The following is a 14,718-nucleotide window of genomic DNA, read 5'->3' on the forward strand; positions in this document are numbered from 1 at the left end:
TTCAGTTTTCTTTGGAGAAACTCAGATCTATCGATGAAATCTACTAAACGAAATGTCAACAAAATGATTGGAGGGTTAGTCGACTACAGGTCCTTACACGCCAAGCCGATTTCGGCCGTCGATAGATGTCGGGCCGCCGATGCGCGTCCTGTCGCCCTACTCAGATTGGTGTGTCCCGCCCCGTCGTGTCTTTTCGGCCATGCCGACACCTTCCATTACATTAAAGAAAACACTCTGATTGGCTGTTCAGCTTAGCGAATCAGTGCATGAGAAGCGAAATGGAAGTGAGGGACCCAAACAAACTATTAAGAAGGCAAATCTGAGATTTCATTTAGCTCTCGACACAGGTTCGGGAAAGCCCCGTGAGCTTCTCGCTGTAGAGTGAAAATGGAACGCACACGCTATTTGTTGTTTGTTTATATCACGCAGTCTGTTCTTCTTCTCTGTCTTCCGGTTGTTGCCTCTTTTGAATGAGGAATACACACTACCGCCGCCTGCTGGTAAGGAGAGCTATTGCCACTCACGCATGCGCAGTTCGTACGCGCTACTTGGCCGTCGGCTGAAGTCTTTGCGGTGTGTTCCAGTGCGACTGTTGGCCAAGACGCAGGAGACGTGAGGCGACACAACAATCGGGTCCGTCGGGACGTGTTCTTTGCTGTCAGTGTGGTGTGTAGGCCCCTTAAGACTTTCTTTAGTTGAGGACAGGCCTATTATGGCGCATTTCCACTACAGGGCCTCGCTCGGTATGGCTAGGCCTCGTTAGGACTGGCTCACTTTATGCTGCGTTTACATTACAGTTTAGTAGCTGGGGTAGTAACTATAGTAACGCAGTGTAGGCGGAGCCGTGACGTCATCTTCAATGAGCACCCCAGAAAAACAACATTAGCCGTTAGCTCTTAGCACTCAGAGCTCACAGCTCCTCATATCTGTTCAGAAACTAGACAACAGTTAAACAAGTACAAACCACAGACTGCCTGTGTCATGGCGAATACAGTCGCTGGTTTATTTATGTCTCCATAGGCCGTTGTTGTGAGTGTGGACGGTCGGAACATATACTGCGTTAGCTTAGCCAATCTCCATTCAGAAAACACGCATTTTAAAAGGTTTTTCGCCTGCCGTCTGTCTGCAGACTTGTCAAAGCATTAATTCATGGTTTTTACTAACCGGTATCAGTATGTTGTTACTTCGGCATCATTTTGAAACGTGTATTACAATTAAATCATGGTCAAAATGTTCATCTTGTTGTAGTTGTAGCCCCCTTGCCAGCGATTCTCTCTCTAGTTTAGCAAACTCAACCCGACTCAGCCCTGTTTGTTGGCCCCGATAGAACCAAGATTTGGTCGGGCCAGAAAAAAGGTGAAAAAGTAGCCCCGGGCCGGAACTAGGCATAGTGGAAACGCAACCAAAAACGGGCCGGGCACGGCACGCTTAAAGCGAGCTCCGCGCTGTAGTGGAAATGCGCCATTAGTTCTTATTAGGCTGCAAAGTTATTCGTATCTTAATCAAAATCGCAATTTGGGCTAATGCAATTTCAACAGCAGTATGCACGGGTGGCGCAGTGGTCTGTGCATCCGATCATCAGATCAAGGGGGAGTGCTGGGGAACTACAGTTCGAAACCCGCTCCTGCCGCCACTGCGTCAGGCCGTTGTGTCCTTGGGCAAGACACTTCCCCCGGATTTGCTCCTGTGGGTATTGTCCACAGTATCTGACCATTGCATGTATGATATATGTGTAATGTGTGTATATGTAAAGCGCTTTGAGTCATTGAAAAAGCGCTATAATAAATGTAAGGAATTATTATTTATTGCAGGCTAAATAAGTGTTAATATTCTTAAATAAGTATTGTGGTGCTGAATGGAATGTCGTGGCCTACAGATCGTATTCTATGGACTTAATAAAATACCTTTGTTTGGTACAGACCTTCTTAAAATAATCACAGCATGATCAATTTACAAATATATTTCAGTAATAATGAGAAAAAGGTCAAATTGCAATAGCAATATCACTCAAAATGATCATAAATCTGTTATTTTTGCTGAATTGTGCTGCCCTATTGTATCCTAATGATAAAATCTGTATCTCCATTACATCTTTGTGTCAGCGTTTTGACAAAAATAAGACACAGAAGCTGTTTGGCACAGCATCTGAGACTCCTGAGATAAAGGGCAATGTTCCCTCTCAGGCGTTGTCTTGATGCTCAAGTGCTACACGAGAGGGAAATGCAGGAGAAAGGCGAGACAGAGGAAATGGTTTGTGATGTAAAATGTGCGGATGAAGAGAGGAGGACTTACGTTGGCCCCACTGGCCGCTGTTGGGGTTCAGGTAGTTGGGGTACAGACCCTGAGGTTTGTCCAGGCGATTCAGGACCTTCCTGATGTTCATTACCTAACGATTAAAGAATCAAACACAAATGCAATGAGTTAAGTTCACTTCAAACACCACAAGTGAGCATACAGTATGTACAGAGAATATATAAAACACTCTGATAATACAGAAACTAACAAATAAGATTCAAGATTCAAGGCTTTATTGTCATGTTGCATTATTGCACATTAGCTACAGTGTAGATATGGCAATGACAATCTTAAGTCCCAGGCTCCTCCAACAGCGCAACAGGAATATATACAGGACATAAAACAAATCAAATAGTGCAAGAGAATTAGCTTTATTAACTATATATATAAATATATATACATGTATATATATTTTATATATATGTTTTTTTTGCTATTTTATTTCTGAAATATTTTGGACTGTTTATTTCTAGTGTCTTAATTTCTCTTATGTACATTGCCTTGTTTTTTATGCTGCTGCAACGCAAACATTTCCCAAATTGGGATCAATAAAGTTCTGTCTGTCTGTCTGTCTGTCTGTCTGTCTGTCTGTATGTCTGTCTCTATGTCTGTCTCTCTGTCTGTCTCTGTCTCTATGTCTGTCTCTATGTCTGTCTCTCTGTCTGTCTCTGTCTCTATGTCTGTCTATATTTGTCTCTCTGTCTGTCTCTGTCTATCTGTCTGTCTATATTTGTCTGTCTGTCTCTGTCTATCTATCTGTCTGTCTCTATCTGTCTCTATATCTGTCTGTCTGTCTGTCTGTCTGTCTGTCTGTCTGTCTGTCTGTCTGTCTGTCTGTCTGTCTGTCTGTCTGTCTGTCTGTCTGTCTGTCTGTCTGTCTGTCTGTCTGTCTGTCTGTCTGTCTGTCTGTCTGTCTGTCTGTCTGTCTGTCTGTCTGTCTGTCTGTCTGTCTGTCTGTCTGTCTGTCTGTCTCTATCTGTCTGTCTGTCTGTCTGTCTCTATCTGCCTGTCTGTCTATCTGTCTGTCTGTCTCTATCTGCCTGTCTGTCTGTCTGTCTATCCATCTATCCATCTATCTAAAAGTTAAAGGATGATTCTTTGACATTACAGTCACGTCTAAAGTGCAAGAGAGCAAGTGGAAACATTGTACAAAAGCAGCCATTGACTATGAAAAAAGATAATACCATCTATTCCCGTGTGTGTCCGTTACCTTCTGTGCAAACTCAGGATTCCCAGAGAGTTTGCTGAGGTGCATGAACTCTAAATGCAGCGTGCCGTACTCTGCCAGGATGCTGCTGCCGCCAGACGCCCAGGGCCAGTTCCTCCCAACACCGCTGGAAGAAGATAAGAAGAGACTTTAGGAATGCATACAAGTTAGAAAAAGATCAGTCGTCACCGGCTTGAGCTTCAATCTCAGGAATGGAAGGAGTCATCACATACAGAGCATCAACTAGTTCCTGAACAGTGTCCTCCACATGCTGATATCCAAGAGAGGGAGTTACACAGTCACAAGATGGAGGAATAGAAAGCAGTATTCAATGTTTACTTCAGATTAGCTCCACGTCAGAAATGAGCATGCTTGTCATATGTCTCTCTCCATAGAGGCTGAATCATCATGTTAATCACATAGCTATCATCTGCCTCAAACAGTCCTGATGCTCTTCTAGGTAATCACACATCCTGTCATGTTCACAGCTGCAGTTGGGATACCTTTGTTATCATGTTACTCTCATATTGGAAGAGGACATTCTGTGTTTTTCCAACAATAAAGCAAAAAACAGAATACTGCCAGAAAACATACAAAACAAATGTTTTAATGTTTTAATTTCAGAGGATGAGCATCGTAGGAGGAAATTACATTTGAAACTAGGGCTGCTCGATTATGGCAAAAATCATAATCTCGATTATTTGGGTCAATAATTGTAATTGCGATTATTAAATGCGATTATTCATTGACTTTGAAAACATCCATTTATTGGAGAAAAAAATGTTGAACAGTATGTTTTTAACAGTTGATTACCCTGAACTTTAAGTATAATTACACTGAAAAACCAACAACAAAGTAATAATAATAATAAATTGTTTTATTTTGATTACGTTGTTTTCGTAATCGTTGCAAGCCGTAATTGCGATTAAAATACGATTAATTGAGCAGCCCTATTTGAAGCATCAGTTTACACGTACTGCTTTACAGCAGATGTGTGTCTCTGTAGTTGGCGTAAAGAAGTGGAATACAAAGTATAAAGAAAGCGTAATTAGACAGTATGAAGTTGACTTTTGATGGTGTATTTGTAAGCAACTGTGAGTGAAAGAATATTTCCTTTATTTTACTTTTTTATGGTTATTTCATTTTAAAAATAAGATTTTCTTCTCCCTGCTCCTTTCCACCATGTGCTATAAAAACCAGTATAAGTGTACATGTTTTGTAAAGTGTACATGTTTTGTAAAGTGTACATGTTTTGTAAAGTGTACATGTTTTGTAAAGTGTACATGTTTTGTAAAGTGTACATGTTTTGTTTTAAAATAACTGCCATGTGTGGAATAAACAAATAAACAATAAACAAAAGAAAAAGAGAAAAGTGTTTCTGTTAAAACATGGTAACAAAGAGACAGTTCCAAAGATAGGTAAGAGCTGCACGATGTTTGAAACTTCAAGTTCATTATTTGACATCTTCAATTCAGCCACAAACAGTCAAAGTGTCCTGGTTTTAACTTGAGTGTTTCCTCACTTTATTATGAGTCATGGCAGAAGAAATAACTCATGAGAACAAAGCAAAGCCAGCTTGTCTCAATATTAAAGTGACAGCTGAAAAGAGGCGATAAGGTCAGCTTAACACTCAGTGAGTCATACTTTAAAATATGACGACTATTAAAAAGTTTTGGTCATTTACACGTTATTTTTTAAAAGCCATCTTTTGCTTCAGTGACATTTACAAAACAGATTCTTAAAAAGGACATCGACTGCGTTACATTAATGGCGCTAAAAGCTCCATCCGTCATATTTATGGGAGCATTCGTTTCGGTTTTTTCACACACACTTTGGCACGATTATTATTCTGTGTGGTGTCTCTAGGTCAGTCAATCTTCAGGACCCCACCCTCTCCCGTGACATTGCATGAAGTGACAATGACGTTACGTAACTCTCAGGCCATATGTGAACGTTTCTAACCTCCAGTACGCTTGAAAAGGACAGAAGACCTAGCAACAAGGTGTGTGTGTGTGTGTGTGTGTGTGAGAGATCATTAGAGCCACTGACAGATGACTTCCAGGCTCACGACTGATGACTCTGGTGGCGATGCATCAAGTGACTACTCATGAATACATATTAACAATCTCCACACACACACACACACACACACACACACACACACACACACACACACACACACACACACACACACACACACACACACACACACACACACACACACACACACACACACACACACACACACACACACACACACACACACACACACACACACACACACACACACACACACACACACACACACACACACACACACACACACACACACACACACACACACACACACACACACACACACACACACACACACACACACACACACGGACGAGGAAAAGGAGTGTGATTTGGGAGAAGAGCCATAAACACACACACACTCACATTTTGTATTTGCTGTAAAGTGTCTCTACTGTAGGCTATTTTTATTTTATGTACAGCACTTTGGCTCGACCAAAAATCGTTTATAAATGTGCTATATAAATAAAACTTGATTTGATTTTCAAAGAGGTGGATGAACACACCAATTATCCCCCTTCAACTCATCCTGCTGCACAAGCCATCATTAGTTTCCCATTACACCGCAGATTTAATCAAGTCCACCAGAGAGGACCACCGAGAGAGAGAGAGAGAGAGAGAGAGAGAGAGAGAGAGAGAGAGAGAGAGAGAGAGAGAGAGAGAGAGAGAGAGAGAGAGAGAGACCAGGGTCAGAGGTTTGTAGCTGAGTGTGTGTTTGTGTGTGTGTAAAACATTAAAAAAAAAATTGTAAATATTTGTAAAAACCTAAGGCTAAGATAGATACAATGTAATTACATAACATATGTATACAGGCAAAAAAAGTAAGAGATGTGGTTTGGTTTGAAATACAATGCATGAACTGTGATTGAAATATTACGTGAATGCTAGTAAACCAAATAACAAAGATGGAGTCAGGGAGCTGCTGATTTTTGGGTGAAATGAAGTTATTTCAAAAGCTACCGAGGGGCATTCAGGCCTGTTCTCTAATGGAAACTCTTTGTCGCTCCAGTCACTTCCTGTGCGAGGGTTTGAAAACTGGCATTCATCCATTGACATACGGCACAATACCACTGTGTCCATGTGATGGGAATCCTCTGTTGTGTTTGACTACTGATGCAGAGGAGAGCTGCATGTGGCCCAGTTTACAGATTACTGTTAGCAACTAGCACGCTCTACATCAGGGGGGTCCAAACTACTATTTTAAAATCAGCCCTCACTCAAATTCAAAAAGTATAATGACTTAAAGGTCAGCTATTGTGCAAATCCACTTCTTCATGTCTCTTCTACATCACCATGTGTCCCCTCTTCTTCATGTCTCCTCTACATCAACATGTGTCCCCTCTTCTTCATGTCTCTTCTACATCAACATGTGTCCCCTCTTCTTCATGTCTCCTCTACATCAACATGTGTCCCCTCTTCTCCATGTCTCTTCTACATCAACATGTGTCCTCTCTTCTCCATGTCTCTTCTACATCACCATGTGTCCCCTCTTCTTCATGTCTCTTCTACATCAACACGTGTCCCCTCTTCTTCATGTCTCTTCTACATCAACATGTGTCCCCTCTTCTTCATGTCTCTTCTACATCAACATGTGTCCCCTCTTCTTCATGTCTCTTCTACATCAACACGTGTCCCCTCTTCTTCATGTCTCTTCTACATCAACACGTGTCCCCTCTTCTTCATGTCTCTTCTACATCATCACGTGTCCCCTCTTCTTCATGTCTCTTCTACATAAACATGTGTCCCCTCTTCTTCATGTCTCTTCTACATCAACATGTGTCCCCTCTTCTTCATGTCTCTTCTACATCAACATGTGTCCCCTCTTCTTCATGTCTCTTCTACATCAACATGTGTCCCCTCTTCTTCACGTCTCTTCTACATCAACATGTGTCCCCTCTTCTTCACGTCTCTTCTACATCAACATGTGTCCCCTCTTCTTCACGTCTCTTCTACATCAACATGTGTCCCCTCTTCTTCACGTCTCTTCTACATCAACATGTGTCCCCTCTTCTTTCACGTCTCTTCTACATCAACATGTGTCCCCTCTTCTTCACGTCTCTTCTACATCAACATGTGTCCCCTCTTCTTCACGTCTCTTCTACATCAACATGTGTCCCCTCTTCTTCACGTCTCTTCTACATCAACATGTGTCCCCTCTTCTTCACGTCTCTTCTACATCAACATGTGTCCCCTCTTCTTCACGTCTCTTCTACATCAACATGTGTCCCCTCTTCTTCATGTCTCTTCTACATCAACATGTGTCCCCTCTTCTTCATGTCTCTTCTACATCAACATGTGTCCCCTCTTCTTCATGTCTCTTCTACATCAACATGTGTCCCCTCTTCTCCATGTCTCTTCTACATCAACATGTGTCCCCTCTTCTTCATGTCTCTTCTACATCAACATGTGTCCCCTCTTCTTCATGTCTCTTCTACATCAACATGTGTCCCCTCTTCTTCATGTCTCTTCTACATCAACATGTGTCCCCTCTTCTTCATGTCTCTTCTTCATCAACATGTGTCCCCTCTTCTTCATGTCTCTTCTACATCCACATGTGTCCCCTCTTCTTCATGTCTCTTCTACATCAACATGTGTCCCCTCTTCTTCATGTCTCTTCTACATCCACATGTGTCCCCTCTTCTTCATGTCTCTTCTACATCAACATGTGTCCCCTCTTCTTCATGTCTCTTCTACATCAACATGTGTCCCCTCTTCTTCATGGCTCTTCTACATCAGGAACAAAGATTCTCTCTCTTTTTGATCCATTTCTATAAAAACCTGTCTGAAAATGAGCTGATCAGATTTTGGCCACTTTATGATGTCATAACGATGTTTTGGCTTGTGTGACCATTAGCCAATCACCAACCAAGGTATGGTTGAACAGTCCAACAGTTTGGACACCCCTGCTCTACATGCATGTTCCTCCAAACTCTGAGCTATTGAAACCCTGTTAAGTTTATGACTTCTTCTCATAAGTGGTCCAAATGTGGGAATATATCATGACAGCAGCGTTAACTAGCTTTCATCAAGTCTAAAGACGTTTTGTAACAATGACAAAGCAGTGGAATTTGCTGTAAGACGGTGATGATTTTCTGTTGTTGACAGTGCTGTGTGATCTCAGTTGGATTCATTTTCACAGTCGGGGGTATGGAGGTTCATTCATTTCACTAACAGGAGGCAGAGTGGTGTCTCTTTTTGTGTCATTTCACTTTGTACCAGACGGCAATAATGTAATGCAGCTCGCTGGGAAAAAACCCACTACGTAATTCTCTTTGCAGACGTTAATGAAATGTTATGGTGACCTAGAACTAGAGATTATGCAAAGCTTAAAGCTACGTATCAATGCTGATATTGAACTTGCATTATAAATCAAGAGATCATCCACATCTGACAGGACTGATATGAGGCCGTTTGTTCGCTAGGAGTTCATATATTTAAATGAATTTGCTTCGCCCACATTTGATCCTAATCATCCTGTTGCATTAACCGTTATCATGATAAAACGTTCCTTACGGCCCGTCCACACACAGGCATGAAAAAAATCTTTCAAAGCTTCGCCCATTCACTTGAATGGGGTGACGTAGAAGATTTTGAATCTTCGCCGAACTGCATTGTGGGGAGCGGAGCATGGCTTTGCAAGCATCGTGAGCATCAAAAGTTGAGCAATGTTCAACTTTTGATGCTCCCGATGCTTTCGAAGCTGGCATCAGCCAATCAAATCCCGTTTATGCAAATCCCGCCAGTACAAGCGCTAGCCAATCAAACCGCGTGCAAGCTGGGAGAGCCAGACCGCAGTTCATTTCCTCATATTCCAAACGAGAAATTACGGTAGCAAATCACCCGGTTCTTTCCGACCAGAACTATTTACCGGGATACAAACCGGAGGAAGCAGTCATGGAGGGAGGTGGCAGAGACAGTGGGGGAAACTGGTAGGTTTTCGCCTGTTTGGGGAGTTTATATCCAGTTTACTTCGTTTTAACATTGCTATTGCTTTGTATGTCGGGGGCGGGAGATTCATGTGATTGGTTGTTGGTCGCGTTGCTCGCAAAAAATCGCCAAGCTTCAAGATTTTTTTCATGCCTGTGTGTGGACAGGCCGTTACATTGATGCCACTTTGAACTATAAGGGTTTACATTGGAGCAGGTATTCCAGTCCTCATGGTGTATGTTATTTGTCTCTTGGGGGTCTCCAAGCTTCTTATTATCTCACCTTTCACACCGGAAGCCAATTTCCTGGCCAGCTGTGAAATGACAAATCCTGGCCTGCTAGTTTTATACCCTCCGTTTGATTCTGCAAGCGCCAACAGCATTGCTTTTAATGCTGTGGTGCCAAGCGGTAACCTGGAAAAACAGAAAAGGCTTTCCATCTCCATAAATTAGCGTGTCATGCCAGGAAGTGCCCTCTCACACTCCTCCTAGTATGTCTATTGAAAATAAGTCTTCCAACGTATTCATACTCTGATGAAGTCTACATTTTTTCCCAGTTTTTGGTTTCTATTCTTCTCCTCATTTAATCCATGACCTCCGTTTCCCTCCTGCTTTCCTTCTCTTGAAAATACATCGCACTTCACCCCCTCCAGGCGCAAAAAGAAAATGTGAATTGCGATAGATTCACAACTTAATTAGAGGCTTTAAATAATGGCTGCCTTTCACTGCCTTAGGTTACTGCCGAGGAGAGCTGCACTGAGACCATCTAGGTGTGTGTTTGCTTTGAAGACATCTCTGGATACCCCTGAATGCAAGACTTGTCATTGTTGCTTAAAGGTTGCCTCAGGGCAGTAAGACAGTTCCAGTAAGATGTTACTACCAATACTCTGATTGTGTTTCTGTGATTTGTACATGTGTCTCAGTCAGTAGGGGCTTGGACTGGGAGCTGTAGGGTTGTCGGTTCAAGTCCCTGACCAGACATAACAATATGGAGTGTGGACTGCTACTTGGAGAGGTCCCAGATCACCTCCTGCGCCCTACCGTGATGCCCTTGAACAAGGCACCGGACACCTCCCTTCCCTCCTCACTCCCATTGCTCCCCGGGCGCTGTACAATAGCTGCCCACTGCTCCTAGTACTAGACTCCTGGTACTAGGATGGGTTAAATGCAGAGGGTACTTCTTCTGCCATACTGACGACACTCCATTTCTATTTTACTTTTAGGGCAATTAGGGTTTTGTTGTGCTGTTGCTCGTTAAAGTAGCTCAAAATGAAAATCCAAACCAGCTGCCTTAAATGTGAATACGTTTTCTTGAGTCTCTACAAAGCATTGTTAATGTTCCCATCACATCTGGAAGAAAAGGCTTGCTGACAGACTGCCACTTCCCAGGGTCACCCAGTGTGAACATATCTCTTGGCTGTACTAATAGAGCTATTCTCCTTCCAGGCCTATTAATCAAACTCTGAGACTCCAAGAGCTCAGGATTGATTGCTTTAGCCTCAGAGCCTGTAGCTGGAGGAGTAAATCTGGCCCAGACTGACTTAACATCTCCTTTTATGAGATAAGAAAAAAAGAAGGGGCAAAGGATTTAACTTCAACTTTGCAGCGTCATTAAGATGGTGACATTGTTTTGTTATCTGCTGTCTTACTGGGAAGGAGACACTTAATTTAAGTCAGTATAATCTGTAATGGTGAGTAAATATAATGTTTATTGTTTTTGTGAAAAAGCTAAATAGTAGCAATGGTGACCTCTGTAATTAAGGGACTAATACCTCATTCACACCAACGGTGTTTCAGGGTCGGTTCAGAGCTGGAGCTTGAAAAGCACCGGGTTTTCCTGTTCACACCGCAGCGGAGCAGCCTCTTAGCTCCGGAATCCGGTTCGTTTCAAGCACCAAAAAAGTGTCCGGCCAGAGCAAAAGCACCGCATACGCCACGCTTACGTCGAGGCGGGGGCAGGGGGAATCGGAATCGTCGTTGAAGTTGATGATTACGATTGTAAAGCAGTTTTGAATGTAGCATGTAACGACTGTAAAGTTGGTAGTAAAGTCGTCCCATTTCTTCCATTTCGTTTCGACAGAGCAAAACCAAAACGAGTAGCGCTTCAACACAATCGGCCATTGTTGTTGTTGTCGGTGTGAGCTGTGAGGGGTTTCCGCGCGGTTTGGCTTTATGAAGCAGGCACGCAAACAGTTACGTCATGACGCAAACGATGACGCAGCACCAGTCGGACTCTGGGCGGTGTGAGAAGAGCCGGAGCTAAACCAAAGAACCGGTTCTGAACCTGAAAAGCTCTAGCACGGAGCTTGAACCGGAGTTGCATTGGTGTGAATGAGGTATAAGTAAAGATTACTATTCTCACATCGCCAGCCTTTACCAAGTTTTTAACCGTTAAATGACGTACAAAACGTTGCTTCTTTTCTTTTGATTTGTTTGATTATTGCAAAGGCCTATCAACTAGGGATGTAACGATACCAAAAACTCACGGTACGATAATATCGCGATAACAAGTCCACGGTACGGTATTTATCGCGATATTGAATAATAAAGGAAAAAAAATAATTACATTTTTTTTTTTCAATACAAATTTTTTTTACTCAAATGTTTTCTTTATTAAATAATAAATCTGATTTGTACAGCATTTTAGTAGGATAGCAGTATTTTAAAGTGTCAAAAACAAAGTGACAGTAACAGACTGGAACAAGAAAACCAGTGTGTTTGTACCTACTAGTATTACCAAACAAAGTAGGCATTTTCTTTGTGCCACTGCATCTCACAAATAAACAAGGACATTTAATAATCAGACCCTGCAATAAAATAAATCGAGTTTCACTTTAGTTTTTCAAGTAACTCAACTCAAACTCACTCACTCAGCATCATCAGACATGTTTTTAGGAATATGAGAATGTCCACATTTCCAGGTATTTATAAACTGGGATGTTTGTGTATTTACAATAATCCCTGCTCTGGAAAAAACTCTCTCGCTTGGTACTGATGTTGCCGGGACAGCAGTGGTCGCGTTAACCGAATATTTTATTTAACAATGACGGAAAAATCTGAAAGCAGTCTGTCATTTTGACAGATTAGAACAAACTCGGAAAAGCGCCAACGTTTCCCCGCAGCGAGGCTCTGGTGTTATGCCGTGGTATGCATGCCCTCCAAAAGGAAATGATATAGTTTCCAAACCGTACTTTGCCGTACAGATCAATACATGTCTGGGAAGTTTTGCTTTACGCTGTGCGCGCTCCCGCGAGGTGCATGCACCCACGGCATAACACCGCCCCCCCCGGTTGACAGTTCATGAGCGTGCTCTCTCGTGAACTGTTCAGACCCGACGGGTAATAAGGGATTATGACGGATATTTTACGATCCTGTCTGTCAAAATGACGGACAGCGAAAAAGTCTAACGCCACCTCAGTGGGAAGGAGAGATATGCTTTGGCCATGGGTGACAGCAGTGGGTCAAACTGTGCATTGTCTCTCCACCACTTCAAAAACAATACAGTGTTTGCCAAGAAGGTGAGGCTTATTGACAGAGATATAGATATACTGTTGGTACTTGTCAATGTCTCTAGGTGTGTACATGTAGCCCTGTAAATACGATGTCCTTTTGTGTTATCTGTTGTTTTATGTTCATGTTGTAACCTACTTGCTGCCATGTTGAACAGGTCTCCCTTGAAAAAGAGATCGATGATCTCAATGGAACCACCTGGTTAAATAAAGGTTTAAAACAAAAAAAAGTGTTTTAAAAATCGCGGTACATTTTGTCAGTCTCACGACGGTATTGGGACGTTTATTTACCGCGATATTCGGTATATCGTTACATCCCTACTAGCAACTCATCGTCTAAAGCCAAGATAGACATCATAGCTGTAAGTAAAACTAGTAAATCAAAAGATAACGTGTTTAAGTGGCGTCTAAGTGGCTTGAAAGAAAGGAAGCTACGACACACACACACACACAACACACACACACACACACACACACAAACACACACACACACACCACACACACACACACACACACACACACACACACACACCACACACACACACACACACACACACACCAACACACACACCACACACACACACACACACACACACACACACACACACAACCACACACACACACACACACACACACACACACACACACACACACACCACACACACACACACACACAATTAAGCAAGTCAGTATGCAGTGCAGTGGGAGTGATTTGCAGGAGCTTTATCAGTCTGAATGTTAATGGAAGAGCTATGGGACATACTGGCTAGAGTAGATAACGCTTGGGTAACTAGTGTGTGTGTGTGTGTGTGTGTGTGTGTGTGTGTGTGTGTGTGTAACAGAGTGAGAAAATAAAGTGTCAGTAGAAATAGTGGAAGTTTGTGAAGTACTGCTATGTCTTTCAATGCCAAAACACAACATCTTAATAATGTAGGAAGCCACATTTCTTGCTGTTTTAGTAAAACTGTTCGATTTGATGTTTGTATTACTTTATATATAATGTATGTTGTGTGTTATATAGGTGTTTGTGCACATACATGGTCTGCAAAGGCTAAAATCCCAAAGTTCCCTCCACAGGGAGTTTCAACAGATAATTTGACGGATAGAGACATCTCGACTGTCTCAAAGAAGCCTTTGCCTTTGTCATACTTTAAGACTAATTATAAAAGCTGAATTCAGGGACAAACGTTCGTCTGACCATCTGTCTGCTGCTGTGCCACCAGATCTGCTCCGGTCAGAGTCTGCAGCAGATCAATTGGACGAATCAATCGGATCTCAGCAGCATTTTCCACTCAGTTAGCAACAATCAATGGGTTCATGCCCAGCGAAAGATAGAGACAGAAAGAGGGAGAGAGATAGAGGCAGACATCAGATTTTCGATAAGGTATTGTACCGTTGATTTATCAGACCTCCCGAGCGTCCTATAAATGTTTCAAGTGTCTGCTTAAGATAAATCCACTGTACATCGAGAAGAGGTTTCCCACTGATCACCCTGATTGATTATTCCATCATTTCTCTTTTGAATTTCCATCATGACGAATGAAGAGTGCTACCGTAAATGTACAGGAAACGTTATCCTGGTTCGTTACTAGTCTCTTTACATATCAAGCAATTATTCAGAAGCACTCAAAAAGCGCTCGTCTTTCAACCAGAAGGTTGTGGGTTCGATCCCAGCCCGTGCAGTCAACATGTCGATGTATCCTTG

At 42.4% G+C, this 14,718-nt stretch overlaps 1 protein-coding gene across 1 annotated transcript in view; it reads right to left on the minus strand.

Moving 5' to 3' along the window:
- man1a1 (mannosidase, alpha, class 1A, member 1) overlaps window positions 1–14,718 on the minus strand; it is a 190,840-nt gene that overhangs the window by 27,387 nt on the left and 148,735 nt on the right. Inside the window, 2 exon segments of the mRNA XM_034199445.1 lie at window positions 2,293–2,386; window positions 3,506–3,629. Coding sequence (XP_034055336.1) covers window positions 2,293–2,386; window positions 3,506–3,629 — 218 coding nt within the window.

Source organism: Gymnodraco acuticeps, unplaced genomic scaffold, assembly GCF_902827175.1.
Source record: "Gymnodraco acuticeps unplaced genomic scaffold, fGymAcu1.1, whole genome shotgun sequence".
Lineage (NCBI taxonomy): Eukaryota > Metazoa > Chordata > Actinopteri > Perciformes > Bathydraconidae > Gymnodraco > Gymnodraco acuticeps.